A 14,569-nucleotide genomic window follows, 5' to 3' on the forward strand; every position below is an offset into this window, starting at 1 on the left:
CCACAGAGACAGGCCTGATACAAAGTTGGTTAGGCCCGAACTGCAAGCCACACCCACTTGCATTTTCTATTCATTGCTAGAAGTTTGGGCTCTACATTTTGTAAAAGTTCATTTTCCTGTTTGAAAAGTTCCCCTGGAATAGCTTACGGTGCATTAGCTTTTAGAAGATTGTGCCACGGACAAGATTTCTCAATTTGTTGGTTTTTGGATGCTTAGCTCTGATCGTGGAAGCTGCCTTTTTCACCCATGTGAAGTCTGCTGTTTATATAACCTGAAAACGTTCCTGGGTGGGCTTGAACCACCAACCTTTCAGTTAACAGCTGAATGCGCTGACCAATTGCGCCAAGACAGGCCTGATACAAAGTTCGTTAGGCCCGAACTGCAAGCCACACCCACTTGCATTTGCTGTTCATTTTCTATTCATTACTAGAAGGTTGGGCTCTACATTTTGTAAAAGTTCATTTTCCTGTTTGAAAAGTTCCCCTGGAATAGCTTAAGGTGCGTTAGCTTTTAAAAGATTGTAGATAGTCGTACCAAGGACAAGATTTCTCAATTTGTTGGTTTTTGGAGGCTTAGCTCTGAACGTGGAAACTGCCTTTTTCACCCATGTGAAGTCTGCTCTCTTTAAAAGCTCAAAGCGTCCCTGGGTGGGCTTGAACCACCAACCTTTCAGTTAACAGCCGAATGCGCTGACCAATTGCGCCAAGACAGGCCTGATACAAAATTGGTTAGGCCCGAACTGTAAGCCACACCCACTTGCATTTGCTATTCATTGCTAGAAGGTTGGGCTCTACATTTTGTAAAAGTTAATTTTCCTGTCTGAAAAGTTCTCCTGGAATAGCTTACGGTGCATTAGCTTTTAAAAGATTGTAGATAATTATACCGAGGACAAGATCTTATCTTTCTCAATTTGTTGGTTTTCAGGTTTAGCTCCGATCTTGGCAACTACCTTGTCACTCATGCATGACCTCTAGTAGAAGGTAAAGTATTGCAAAAAATAATTCTATAACTGCTTACGGTGATAAGTATGCAGGTCACCTGATAAAAAAAAATTATATGGTGCAGATAATATCAATCAGATGACCCACTATTCACTGAGCGGCTCACTCCAGGCTAAATAGCAATTTACAGTATATAATTTCAGTTTTTAGAAATGTTCCATGCAGGCCTGTTTCCAGACCAACCTTTTTGGAGGGTCCATATCATGTAGTTGTTGATTCCACACCATTATGGTGATCTATTTAAAATCTACATCTCATTGTTATATTGCTGTTTTGCTTTTACTGATACATCACATGTCATATTGCTGTTGTTTTAGCCGTCTTTTCCCTCAGACTTGGCCCCTGGTGCAACTGCTGCTACCCTGCTGCCTGCCCTGCTTCCCCCTCCGAGTTTGTCAATGGTGAATATTGTCTTCGTAATTCGTGTTTTGTATGGATAAGTTTTGTATGTGTTACATCATAAAAATAACTCTGTTTCTCCTTTCAGTTCACTAAATCTTGTTTTTGGTGGGTTATATTCTGCCTCAGACTGCCAACCCTTCTCCTCCCCTGCCATCCTCAGTGAGGACCCCTTTTATTTATGAAATAAACTAATTCCTATTTGTTGTTGTCTGACAAACAGGATGAGTCTGGAGATGTTCAGCCAGCTGCTGCTGGAGCTGCAGCTTCATTCTGGATGCCGGGTGAAATGAGCAAGACCCTCCCTGTGCAAGACCACTGTATCTATTTTCGTCCCATCTCACTGTCTTCAAATTGTGTTGCTCATCTCTATTTTTTTGTTCAGGCTGTGGATGATTCTGCCAAGCTGTCAACTCTATCCATGCCTGGCATGCCAGAGTGTCTGGTGGACCTAAGGAACCCTCTACCCCCTGCTAATGTGTGCTCCCCTTCTGCATCCCCCCAGCTAGGCCTGACTGACCAGTACTACCTGCCTGGCAGTACCGTTGGCCAGGTGAAGAGGAAGGTCTTGGCCACCACAGTCGGAGCACCGACGGCTGCGAAGCTGCATACCCAGCGGCAGCTCCTCCCTGCTCCACCCTCGGCCCCTCAGCCAGTGTTGCAGCAGCAGCTCCTCCCTGCTCCACCCTCGGCCCCTCAGCCAGTGTCGCAGCAGCAACTCTCCCTTGCTCCACCTCAGCTGGCGATGCTGGCTCCAGTGACCTTACAGGTGCCTGCCCTCGTTGCTGTGCCACAGGCCCTGGGTTTCAGAACCTCCGCTGCCCTTCCTGCTCCTGCTACTGCTCGTGTTCCAGTCCGCCGAAAGCTGATCCGCAGAGTACTGCACAACACGTGCAAGAAATGCGGGCAGTTCAGGACGGCGGCGACTGGACACAGTCAGTATAAGGGGACAATATACTGCCCCTCAGTAGAGCGTGTCCCCAAGGAGCAGTGGTTGGAGGACATAAAAAACAAAAGATAAGTTTGTTTAACCCCCTACCAGAGGCATAGACACTGGAATTTATGTATATAGTTATGTATATATTTTCTAATGGTTACAATGTTCAGATTTGGTTGAAACTGATTTAGAGGAGTGTTGATTTAATTGTAGTCATTTCAAGGCTGTAGTTTGTGGTGCTGTTTTCTTTTATATATTATATTATTTTTTATTGAGTAATGTTTCTAATATTTTGTCCTCCCTAGTTATATAAGTAAGGATAGGAAAATAAAAGTGTGGCTTATTCATAAGTTTTGTGTAAAAAACTGGAAACTGCCCAACAATAATTAAAGAAAAAGTTTGAGGATGATATTTAGTATGTTTGGTATCTACCAGTCACATCACCAGTCACTCAGACAACACCCTGAGGACACCAAGACAGCAGAACATTTATTCTACGAAATCAATCAACTTGGAAGATAAAAATAATCTATGTATGGATAGTATAAGTATATAATCTAGACTAGACTCGGGACATTTTACAATGCCTCTGCGCTGGTGACAATCATGGATGAACGCATTATGCCTCATGCACCTTATTATTTGTATTTCCTAACTACTGACATTTTTTCCCCATATACATTTAATTAACAACACAGTGATCCTGCTTTTGTATCTTATTCAGTCATTTATTCAGCATGATTGTCATGAGTATTGGATTTTATAAAACATACTAAATGTTGCCGCTACATTGATATACTGCAGGTATGGCCAACATGCAACAAGGCACCAAATGCCATTAAAAAAAACAACTTAATTTCCAACACTATTCATCGCATATTACATCACCGAGCATTCATATGCAAGTAGTGGAAATCCTCAAATTTACTTTTCTTTCAAGAGTCTATATCTTTCAAATCTGGTTTGATTCACTCACAGGCTGTCAAAAGACAACAATGACTACATGTGGCTGATCTAATAACACAAAACAGTCCTCAAATATTAAGCATATTAACTAGTTACAAGTATGATAGAATTATTAATTACATGTGAAATGTAGTGCTTTCATGTATGTGTACAAATAGACAATATGTTGCTGAAACACAAGGCCAATTTTTAATTAACAATACACACTGGCTATGATTTTGACATTGCCTGGTTAGCACCCTACACTGCACAACTTAAGAAAATCAGAAACCCTTTGCAGTCTGTTGGAAAATGTTCAACTCATCAAACAATATGATGTTCAGTAGCTACTGAAGTTCTGTCAGTTCTGACTTTGAGCCTCAAACATCTGAAGCAAATCTAACTAGAGAATTTAATTCAAGAAAACCAATCAAACAGCAGGGTGGAGTGTACATGAGGGTGGTGGCTGCAGGAGAGTTCGCAGGTCATTTTCAGAGGAACCTGCACTTTTCGAACCCCACCAGTCTTAATGGCTCAGGTACTAGCTCTCTTTTTCCCTCAGATCCTGTCCCTGCTCTCCGTCTGCGGCTCCAGTTCCAGCCGATGTGGTCCGATCCTTCTGTGAAGTGTTCAGTGCTAGCTGCATGGCCCAGACGCTCAGAGGCCTCATGTACGCCAGAGAGCGGTAGATGTTCTTCTCACAGTAGGCTTCAGGAGTCTGGAAGGCCATGCCCAGCCTCTCCCACACAGTCCGGTAGCAACCCTCCGCCGTGCGCATACCCTCCTCCTGCATACCCTGAGAAAAAAAAGACAAGAGGCGTCAGGCATAACTGGACTAAGCGTTAACATTTTAGATACAAATACAACAAGAATTTTAACCCCAGAACTGCAACAAATCTTGAAAGTATGCAGGCCTCCGAATGATAAATGACTGTGAGTGTTTGCATATTGTTTTACCCCTTGAACATGAAGTAGCTATTAAAAGACACACACGCTTACCTCATGGATCATAGTGGCTGCCAGTCCATACACGACTCCGATCCAGACCTCATCTGACTGGACGCTGGAGCGGTCAGGCACTCCTTCAGGACGCATGCCGTTAACTGCCCCCATCTGGCCTCCGGCGAAGCTCATCACATTCAAGTCAAAGACAGATTTTAGTGCGCTCTGGATTTTTTCTGTTGGAAAAGCCTGAAAGGAGGGAGAGAGGGAGTGACAATGAGACTACGAGACGTAAGAGAAAAAAAAATCTCAGAATAGCCCTTTTCAACCTTAACAGGAGAGGAAGGTGGGGTGTCTGAGACCTGCTCGGATGTGACTGTGGACTTCCTGTTCTTTGTCGAGCAAGTTGAGATAAGTCTCTTCTCCTTTTCTCCTGCCTCAGGTGCATTATCATTTTCAACCCTCAGCCATCTAGCTTTGCACTGCCCCTCACCCTGCTCTGCACTGCCCCTCACCCTGCTCATTGGAGCTTGCTTACAGTTTAAAGGTGCCACTTGTGTTTGAACTTGCCTTGTAGTCTCCCTCTCCCAGCCCGGACGCTCTCAGGAACCAGTGGCCAGCACACTGGTCAGACATGACGCTGTTAGAAAGGTCTCTTCCACTGCTGTCGTAGTTGTAGTACTTTCCTAAACATGAGAGGAAAATAGAAAGAAAGTAAAGGCAGTTCACAACTCAAGCAACGTAGCTGTAGAAATAACAGGGATTTAAAAAGGTATTATATGCAACAATTTCCTACAAAAATCAACATATAATCCCCCTCACACTAGAACTAAACCGACAACATGACCACATATAATGAAATTTTTTTACTGTTTTAAATCACTGATGAGTGACAGACTGGATGTAATAGTAAGTAAATGAGTTTGTCATGCCTCTCACTATTAATTCAGAGATTTCATGTAACTCACCGTTCCACAGCAGTTTGTCAAACGCAACACTGCCCCGGTCCAAGATGTCCCTGTAACGTTGGTACGTCTCCTTGTTGTCCACCAGTCTCGCCATTTTACACATCACACACAGGGACGCCAGCCACAGCCCACCACAGTACGCACTGTAAAATACAAAATACAAGACTTTAAATCAAGTCATTTTCATAAAAACCTTGAGATATTTCAGTGGGGGGAAAATGCAGTATATTAAGATCCCTAGTTGCTTTGAATCTACAAGTCTAATTAAACATTAGTCCTCACATGACCTTAGTTCATTTCCCAGCTTTGGAACTTGTTTCTACAATCTTGCAGCCTGAAAGTATAAAACAGGAACTCTCAGTTTACGAAGCCAAACTCATTCATCTTGGCTACAGCCTCTGAATGATCCCCTCGGGTCACATTTAGAGAAGCACTGCAGCGATACACAACTCCATTTTTCATTCTCTTGCCCACAATTCATCCCTTTTCCATTTCCTTCCCTCGCTCCCTTCCCCCTTCCATCCCATTCAGACTTGAAGTCGTAAATGCAATTATCGAACAGTGGTTTCTTTCTTTTGAGGGGTGCAATTAATTAAAAGTCCTTTTTTAAGGATTAGATATAATTCAATCAAAATAGAGGGGCGACATTATTATTAATATTATATATTGTAATGGTATTAGGTGTTGAATGTGTGCAAATGGTGACTGGGTAGCAGTTAGGTCTTTAAGAGGATGACCCTACCAGTATTTGTCTGTGGTGCTAAACTTAAGTTCATAAAGCTTCAGAGGTTAATACACAAAGGAAAAATGTTAGCACACACAAAGATCGTTAGCATGTCAATAAAACATGCTTAGGTTTCATGATGCTGATTGGTAAAAGACAACCCAAGAGATGGAGTCCTCTGTACTGAGATTAAGGAATAATCATCACTCATCTGCGTATTTCTGTAACCTTTTCTCTACTGCTGGTTACTTCAGGGCTTCCATGTTTTTCTCATCTTCTCACCTTGGTCCAGTCACCGTCCAACCATCATAGGTCTGGTCTGCATATCCAGAGTTCTCTATCAGCCCATCTCCATCCAGGTCGAACTTCATCTCTGACTCCATCACCGCCTAGCAGACCAACCAGAACAAAGACGACCGAGTGGAACAAAACTCTTGAGCAAGCAACATTTAATCCAGTATACTCGTGTTTTGTGTTACTACTACAGACGGGATCTAACTGTCAAATGCAGCACAACTAAGATTATATCGGTCAGGTATACCTGGCAGACGGGCCACATGTCCTGCAGGTACTGACTGTCCTGGGTGAGATGGTAGTCCCTGTAGACCTGCAGGACAAACTTCAGGTTCAGGTCCTTCCAGTCTGCAGTGTCATGGATGAGGTAGGCATTTACCCTGAGCCATGGCTCATCATCTATCATGTTGTAGAGAGAGGCAATAAAGCGATTAAAGGAAAGTCTCAGCACAGAACAGAACTGCCTAAAATGTAGTAAATCAAGCATCTTCTTTCTCTTACCTGGGTCTCCGATGTCGTGAGGCACCACATTTTTGGCCTTGACTGGAGAATACCGCCCACTCATCAGATGGAGCCTCTCTGTTGGGTCCTGCTGAACCACACTGCCAGCTGAGAAGAGAGTATTGCTGTGAAACCTATGACTCTTTATCAAATAGACATGCAGTAGATAATTGATAAAACACTAACAAACACTTCACTCACCAATATCGTACTGCACACTCAAGGCAAGTTTGGGCCACAGCATGATGAGAGCAAAGGAGGCGTAGAAGTGCACATCGTACGTGTTGTACATCCTGTACTCCTGACCTGTGAGACAACAATAGCTTAGTCATGTGGGTCACAAGTATTGTCACTTCTAAGGCTGTGTAATGTTAGTATTGTAGCCGAAAGCGTGTCAGTTTAGTGTAATTTATTTCTTGTGCAACAGGTTTTTAGTTTTGAATACATGAAACTGTCAAAAAAACGAATTATCAAAATAGTTGCAGATCTATTTGCTCTCCATCGTCTAATTATTCCAGCTCTAAACTCCCGCGTCTAGCCTTGCAGACTGACGCCCGGTTCATTGGCGTTCACCTTCTAGGTAGGCGAAACGGCCAAACTCCTTGACGACGGCGGGCTGAGCTGGCAGCCCCCCGTCCTCGCTACGCACGCCGCTGCTGACATCGGCGTCCTCCGGTAGCTCCGTCCACACCGTCCCTCCGTCCACCACGAAGTACAGCTCGTTAAACAGGGCTGACTTGTACCAGGAGGGGAGAGAGCTGCAACACAAGCCAAGGTGACAGAATAAATGAAAAAGCATTCGTTGATGGAAAACTATTCTCATAACCTACAGAGCTTTTACAACTCAACATACCTGTCCTGCAGTATGGGTCGTTGCCACTCCTCGATGCTCTTCTCCCACTGTCTGTAGTGTGTTAGGGTGTAGTGGCTGAGCGAGGGGGACGCATCCGCTTTGCTCCCAAAGTAACGAGTGTATCTCCTGGAAACAGAAAAGACACAAGCTGATGTTAGCGGCACAAGGACACTTCATGTTCATCGACGAATACGACGGCAGAAAACATTGCGTTTTGATTCATATTTCAAAAGTTTTGTTTCTTAGTACGTCTGACTTTCGCATTACATCACAGTATTCCACAGTGAGGTCAGAGGTGTGGCAGTTTTAAGGCTTCAAGACACGACATTGAAAGTATGTTTGGTTGTCACTGAAGGGTTTTTCTTTGCAATTAGGGAGACGTGTGCTTTCGTCACTGTGAATGATTCATGGAAGAATTGTGCTGCAGTATGTGAAGAATGCATTTGTGACAGGGATTAAAAAAAGAGGGTTGAGCACAGACAGCCACAAGCTGCGTTTAAGCTCAACATTGACAACACTAGTGTGGTCTTTTTTTCCAGTTAAAAGTACCAAATGTAAAAGGGAGAAAGATCCCCGTAGCTTGATTACGTTCCTGTGTGTTTGACGTACCTGAGGTGTGCCCTCTCCCTAGAGCCGAAGGTGATGGTGGGCATGTCCCAGGACAGGCAGAACTCCAGGCTGTTACGGCTCTGAGCCGGCACTGAGCAGCCCACAGCCAGCGCTGCTGCCACCTTCTCTCCCTTCGGCGTCGGCGGGCTGGATCCTGCAGCGGTAAGAGTTAAACTTTATAGTTTTGAGAGGTCGAGTTTGGTTTGGCTGCACCAAATGTTACCCCGCATGTTTAATGTATCTGCTCACAGTGTTTAATGCTCGAGTCATGTATTGCTATTGTGGGTGTTTTTTTTTCACTGTGAATCAGTTTCTTTCATTCTACTTCTTTCGACTTTTTCATGTTTCTGCTTCATGACCGTCTCATCCCTCCGCAGTCTGTTTTTAAACACTTATAATTGTGGATCCCGCTGCATTTCTTCAACACCCGCCCTGCGTAGCTGTTTGAGGAAGAGACGAATGGTGAATGTTTGGCATTGACGTGGAGTAGTTGGGGGTCAGGATAGCCCACTGGTCGGGGCTTAGGACTTGGAACAAAGCGGGTTACTACTACTTTGACGAGCATGAACGTTTAGCCACTCGTAGCGCTTGAATGCTACGCAGGGCGGGTCTTGCCAAGACAAGCAGTGGGATTAAACGTAACTCAGCACTGACCTGTAGGCGAGTCCAGCCGTCCGTCAGTGATGAGGTCACTCCACAGGCCGCTGCAGGTTCCCTTTGGACTGAACGCTGTCTGGTGACTGACCTCCCTGTCAGGCTGTTGCACACAAACACTCCTGGTAAATGTAAAACCTAATGCTCACTAACACCACAGATTCCACAACCAGTTGATTCTTATAAATCCACTTCCAGATAACGGAGACTATTGTTGCAAATCCTGTTTATTCCTTGGGGATTGCTTGCTCAGCTGTTTACAGTACAATCTAACACAAAAACCTCGGAAGCTGCTAAAAAGTTGTAACTCAAACCTGTTCTCGGGCTGCGATGCACAGAGTGTAAGGGTTCACTGTAGGGCAGTGATGGAGCAAGACCCCCGACACCGCCTCCCCCTCCTTCTCCAGGTGGAATGGTTCATTCCAGTGTCCCCCGCTCTTGTCGTCCTTGTGACCCGACCCGTTGACCATCGTGAACATGATGGAGACATCCAGAGCGTAGTCATTGTTGTTCTCTATGTCCCACACAAATACTGCCACTGGGAGACTAGAGTCCTGAGGAAAAGTAGATAAACATGGATTCTCAAATCAAATGCACAGGTCTGACAAAGGTAGAATAACTATATTGGGATTGTTTGAGTTACCTGGTAGTCATGCGGGATGACGGGGGAGATCTGTCTGCAGGTTAATGTGACGTTCTGTCCCGGCAGGTGGTAGACGGTCCAGGCGCGGGGGTATAAGGCGTGATAGAAGGCATACTCTCCGCAGTAGCCCCAGTTCCAGCCTTGTAGGGTGGGAGGACGCTCTACGGACAACACCTGCTGGTAGACTGTTTGCCCCCCCCGACGCAGACACACTGTGAACTAAGAACAAAAAAAGGATGTGAATGCGTAAGTTAAAAGATAAGACATTAGACATTACATGTCCCAGAATGCCCTCTGACAACCCTTTGGGTGAAATGTCTGAACCTGATGCATCCAGCTGCTGGTTATACGTTCAGGTGGAAGGCGCTAAAGTCGTTATGACAAGAACAGCAAGAGAGCGGGTTTTTCCAGAAACAAAGAGTCACACCCTTTAATCAAACAACACCATGACTACTGTAAATAATCTGGTACTTCTCTGTTTGTTTGCTGAGATACAAATCAGTTAGCGTGCAATTGTACAGGATATAAAAGGACCAAAGTAACTAAATATCCTTTACTGTTGTTTTTTTTTATGATGTATGCTTTCACAACAGCCTCCGTCTATTTGAGATCATGCGTACCTGGTTTGCTGTGACAGTTTTGTAGTGGTACATCCCAGGGTTAAGTTGCCATCTACAGAACTCCCCCCTCCAACCTCTGGTGATGGTTCCTCCTCCAATGCCACCAAGTGGAGCTCCTGCAATTTAGAGTATGGCGTCAACTTTTAATAGAGTTTTGATCCAATATTACAGGATCAGAGCAAACCTTAAACACTGACGATGTAGACGAATGCTAGAGGCACAAACCATCCATACAGTTTTTAAAGGTGCTTATATGTATTGATGTTTTTACTTTGCATCCATTGGATCATTTATCGATGCGTCGATCGGCATCGTTATGCAAGTTACGCCCCTTGTGAGATCCTGAACTCACCGTATATTTGACGTAAGGGTTGGGCACGAAACATATCAATGAATGGAGCTTTCTTCTCCACCTGGGTCTTCTTGTACCACCATTTTAGATACCTGGACGAACACACACCATCAAGCACACAGATCACCTTACAATCATACGTGGAAGAGGTTAAAGTAAATGAAGATGGCTGAAAACAAGCGAGGAAATCAGCAAATATTCAGTCAGTTATAACACAGCTTAGCACTACAGTCATGTGTTACAGGGTTATGAATAGGCTTGCTCTTATCAAATGAGTTAATAATTAACCAACACAAGCACATGTGCAGTTGGTTAACATGCTTTTTCTCCGTGCGTGCTTAAAGGGCATTTTTAATCCTTGAGCACTGGAAGAGAAAAGGGGAAATCGTGCAGCTGCATACAGGAAGCACTTGTAAGCTGAGGGGAATGAAGTCAAAGTGGCCGCTCTACTCTTACCTGACTCATGTTACCGGTGTGAGTATGTGTAACACGTGTGCAGGAATGTGTGTCCAGTTGCAGCACTCGCCATCACACCGTGGTTGTGGTGTAAAATATTAATGAGGCTGCGTTACAAAAGGTTTCAAACGGCTCCCGGGGCCCGAGGATCAGAAGATCGCAGTTAACGCGAGTCATTTATGTTCTGAACTCCCGGTGGACTTTCTGCTCTAATGCAAATCTCTTGTATTAACACCACCAGGGATCATGTTTACGCCCTCATCCATGCGTGATCCAAGGCAGGTTTATCTGGGCGCACGTTAACCGGTTTAGGGACCCCTCAACTGGAGCAAACCAGAGAGCACGAGCTTCAACAAACACCTCTCTGTTGCTGCCTGTATAGCAGGGTTTTACTGCCAAGCAGGCGGTAAGCCATTTAGATCCTGAAGCAACTCGTCTCATGAATCATCAATTTTGAGAGTAGATGACAGACTAAACGCTCCCTTTTTTAGAAATATGGCTTTTGCTGTGTGTAATGTAGCTTTGTGCTCAGCATTACGATCTTGTTTGCGCACCGAAATAATCAATAACGAGTCATCCACAAAGGGGCTTTCTGCTGGTTTTGAGGGAAGATCCTATGCAGCTGCAAAACTACTGTGAATGACAATGCAGGGCCGGACTGTATTGCAAACAATGATGTCGGAGGAAAAGCAACAATGGTCCGCTCCACTCGGGAGATGAATAGGATCAGTTAAAGAGAGTTATTTGAAGCCGCGGCAGGTTGCATTATTGTCGGGATCTTGTTGTTCTGCGGCTCGGCTCGAATGCAGACGGTCAGTCCTCGCCCTGATCTGGCTCTGAATACAGGCCACGTACAGTGTGCTAACCTCAATCTAACCTGTGCGCAGGCATCTTGTTCCACAGTTTGTTTTTAGGTACAGTGTACTGTGCAAAAACCCTAAATAATTGACAGTATACATCTATTTTTCTACCACTTCTGCTCCTTGAACCTTTTTTTGTATTCTAGTAATCCTACATTACAAAACCTCTCCCTCCAATGATGAAGAGCTGAAGGTGTGTCTCTACTTGGGTTGAATAGTACAACAGGGTTTTAACCCTCTCCAAACAACCTCCTCCAGCATAATCTGTACAATGATTGTCAAATGCCGCCACAGAGATTAACTGACCGAGACACACCTCGGGTGACAAATAGTTTTTTGTTTTTGTTTGCATTGGCCTAAACTGAGGGAGCAGTGTGCGTTTAGTTTTGCAGCAACATTGCAACAGATTTGAAGTGAAGCAAGATTGTGGCTCAATGTTAACTTAAAGTGCTTCCATGTGGTTTCACCACAGCTGTAAAGAAAAAGACGTGTCGTATCGAGCATGAACGAGCTCTGTTGTAACATTGCACCGCAGGTGTCACAGTGTGAAAAAGAAGCAGAGGTGACGGTATATAAAGGCTTGAGTTATTCACGTAAATACACTTAAATTTGGTCATCAACAAGTAAACACATCCGAGTCTAAATCGCCTGATGATGGTCACATCTGACTCACTCCCACACACTCTCAGGATTGAACTAAGTGAGAGGAAGTGTTTATGGGCCAGCGCACAACAATCCACCACCTCTGCAGGATGTCTCACTTTGAGTCTCGGATGTCAGCAGGTTGTCAGAACAAAACAAACGCGATCAGATCGGCAGATGTTGAGGACTGTGATCTGAGATGGTACTGGAGGGGGACACTTCAGCTGCAGAGATTTAAGCAGTACCCTCTCTGGAAGCTTTAAAAGCAGACACAGACACAGCAACTCACTTGTTCCTCAAGACTTTGAGAAAGCCGTGGCAGTCAGTTTTAACTGTAGTGCTCTGAAGAAGTAGCTGGTTTAATACTGGGTTACTGGGATGAATGCTGAACTGAACTGCCTTAATTAATGTGGACGATTTCTCCGAGGCAGGATTGTGCTTCACACCTGCTCCCTGTCGTGGTTTGAGAAACGTGACACTATAGGCTACGGCCTCCCCTGGTGCTACACCGAGGAAACACTCACATCCTGGGTTAACGTGGTGCAGACTACAGGTTGCGATGACATAAGTGTGTCGACTGAACAGCTTGTGTCAATAGTGGTAACAATCTCTCGGATGTGGCTTTCATCGTCATAGAAAACTGGGTATGGACTTACAGACGTGTTGATTTTTACACTGCCATAAATAAATACTCCCTTCTCATTTAACTAATCAGTGTCTCAACTCAGAGTATTTCAACTGTGCTCAAGTGTACTGCGTGTGAACAGTAGTGCATGTGTAGTGGTTTGTGCTGTACACGAGGGTTCGGGTGTCTCACCTGATTCCGAGCCCGATGTGCTCCACGACGTTGGACAGTGAGACGTCTTTTGCTTGAAAGGGCTTCCTCTTCTCCTTGAACTCATGCGCCAGACAGATCCGCCAACCCTCCTTGGGTACTCCACATCCCACTTCCTTAGAGACATAGCTACTCATGAGGTCCGCTGAGGATTTCTCACCCCACTCTGTGTTCATTTTAGCAGGATACCCAATGGGGAGCTTAAAGTATGTACGAATGGAGGCCAAAAAAACACTTTGGGATTACAAACGGGGAGTTGGCACCAGCTTTTTGCCAAAGGAGTGAGTTTATCGTGCATTCAATATGGAGCAGAAATGCTGAAGAGCTCCATGTGAATTATATAATTGGATCACCGGGCTTCAAAGAGTCATTCCTGTGGCGGTAAACCGGTTCTCGGTTCACGAGCTCTGAATACCTGCAGGAAAATAATTGCTCCTTAGTGTAGAAGGTCCCAGTGCCATTATAACATTGATATTATCCACAAGAGAAATTAGCCTCTATATCATCGGGGACCAGATGCAGCAAGTTGCATCAACAACACCCTCTGGATTCCTGTTTTTAGGAGGTTACAGACCCCTTTGCTCCCCTTTTGCAATGGATTCTGGATGTGTCAGCAGCAGCTGGATGGATGACAGCTTAAGACCAACAGGACGTATCGGGACACCTACAATGAGATCAAAGAGGATCAAACAAAATGGGTTAAAACGGAGTGATCACATTTAAACTGCAGGACGGTTGAGATCAAGCACGCGTCAAAGTAGCCTAGGTTGCAACAGTAGGTTTAGATCACCTTTGCCATTAATGACGTACCGTTAGCTAAAACAACCCCATGTAGCAGTGGCTAACAACACTAGCTAACTAGCCATTAAAAAGAGTTGATTCTTTTTTTGTAAATACCGGAGTTAGCGCGTCATCCCACTGCTGCTACACACCAGAGCTCTGCGTTGTCGGTTAGCAAGGCGCTCTGGATGGAAATCGTTTACGTTTGTCACTGTTAACAGAGTGTTTTTTGCCCTCAGCGTTAACTCTCAGATAACACGAGCGCGCAGGTTGCCATCGCATACCCCGCCTCCTTTTACAATATTGGCAGATCCAAACTACAACCAAGCTACTGGGCCTACCTTAGACGGAATATCAAAGAATGGCTAATTGTTGCTGGTAGTTTAATGAAGTCAAAATCAGTGAACAGCCTGGAAGTCATTTATGTCTGACAAACCTGACCCAGGGATTTTTCAACCAACGCAGAAAAGCCGCTGCTAAGGCTGTACCATTATGGGCATAAAGGGGGGGGGGGGATTACATTCACCCCCACGTATTAATCTTGCCTCCAACTG

General features: G+C 44.8%; 1 protein-coding gene across 2 annotated transcripts; it reads right to left on the bottom strand.

Annotated features, from left to right (window-relative positions):
• Positions 1-3,044: 3,044 nt before the first annotated feature.
• On the bottom strand, positions 3,045-14,455 carry gba2 (glucosidase, beta (bile acid) 2). Of its 2 annotated transcripts, none has more exons than XM_031851459.1 (18): positions 14,133-14,455; positions 13,218-13,899; positions 10,443-10,534; positions 10,091-10,206; positions 9,471-9,689; positions 9,142-9,381; positions 8,828-8,930; positions 8,174-8,327; positions 7,565-7,690; positions 7,285-7,469; positions 6,913-7,017; positions 6,712-6,819; positions 6,458-6,609; positions 6,199-6,305; positions 5,193-5,335; positions 4,795-4,910; positions 4,282-4,473; positions 3,045-4,078 (listed from the first exon to the last, which is right to left on the bottom strand). In XM_031851459.1, the coding sequence occupies exons 2-18, from the start codon at positions 13,409-13,411 to the stop codon at positions 3,824-3,826; spliced, it is 2,607 nt and encodes an 868-aa protein (XP_031707319.1). In that variant the 5' UTR covers positions 13,412-13,899; positions 14,133-14,455; the 3' UTR covers positions 3,045-3,823. The 2 variants fall into 2 exon arrangements, with proteins under 2 accessions (XP_031707319.1, XP_031707320.1); XM_031851460.1 differs by lacking the exon at positions 14,133-14,455 and adding an exon at positions 14,046-14,121.
• Positions 14,456-14,569: the final 114 nt, after the last annotated feature.

The sequence above is a fragment of the Anarrhichthys ocellatus genome, unplaced genomic scaffold (assembly GCF_004355925.1).
Source record: "Anarrhichthys ocellatus isolate YVR2014 unplaced genomic scaffold, GSC_Weel_1.0 scaffold11, whole genome shotgun sequence".
NCBI classification, from domain to species: domain Eukaryota; kingdom Metazoa; phylum Chordata; class Actinopteri; order Perciformes; family Anarhichadidae; genus Anarrhichthys; species Anarrhichthys ocellatus.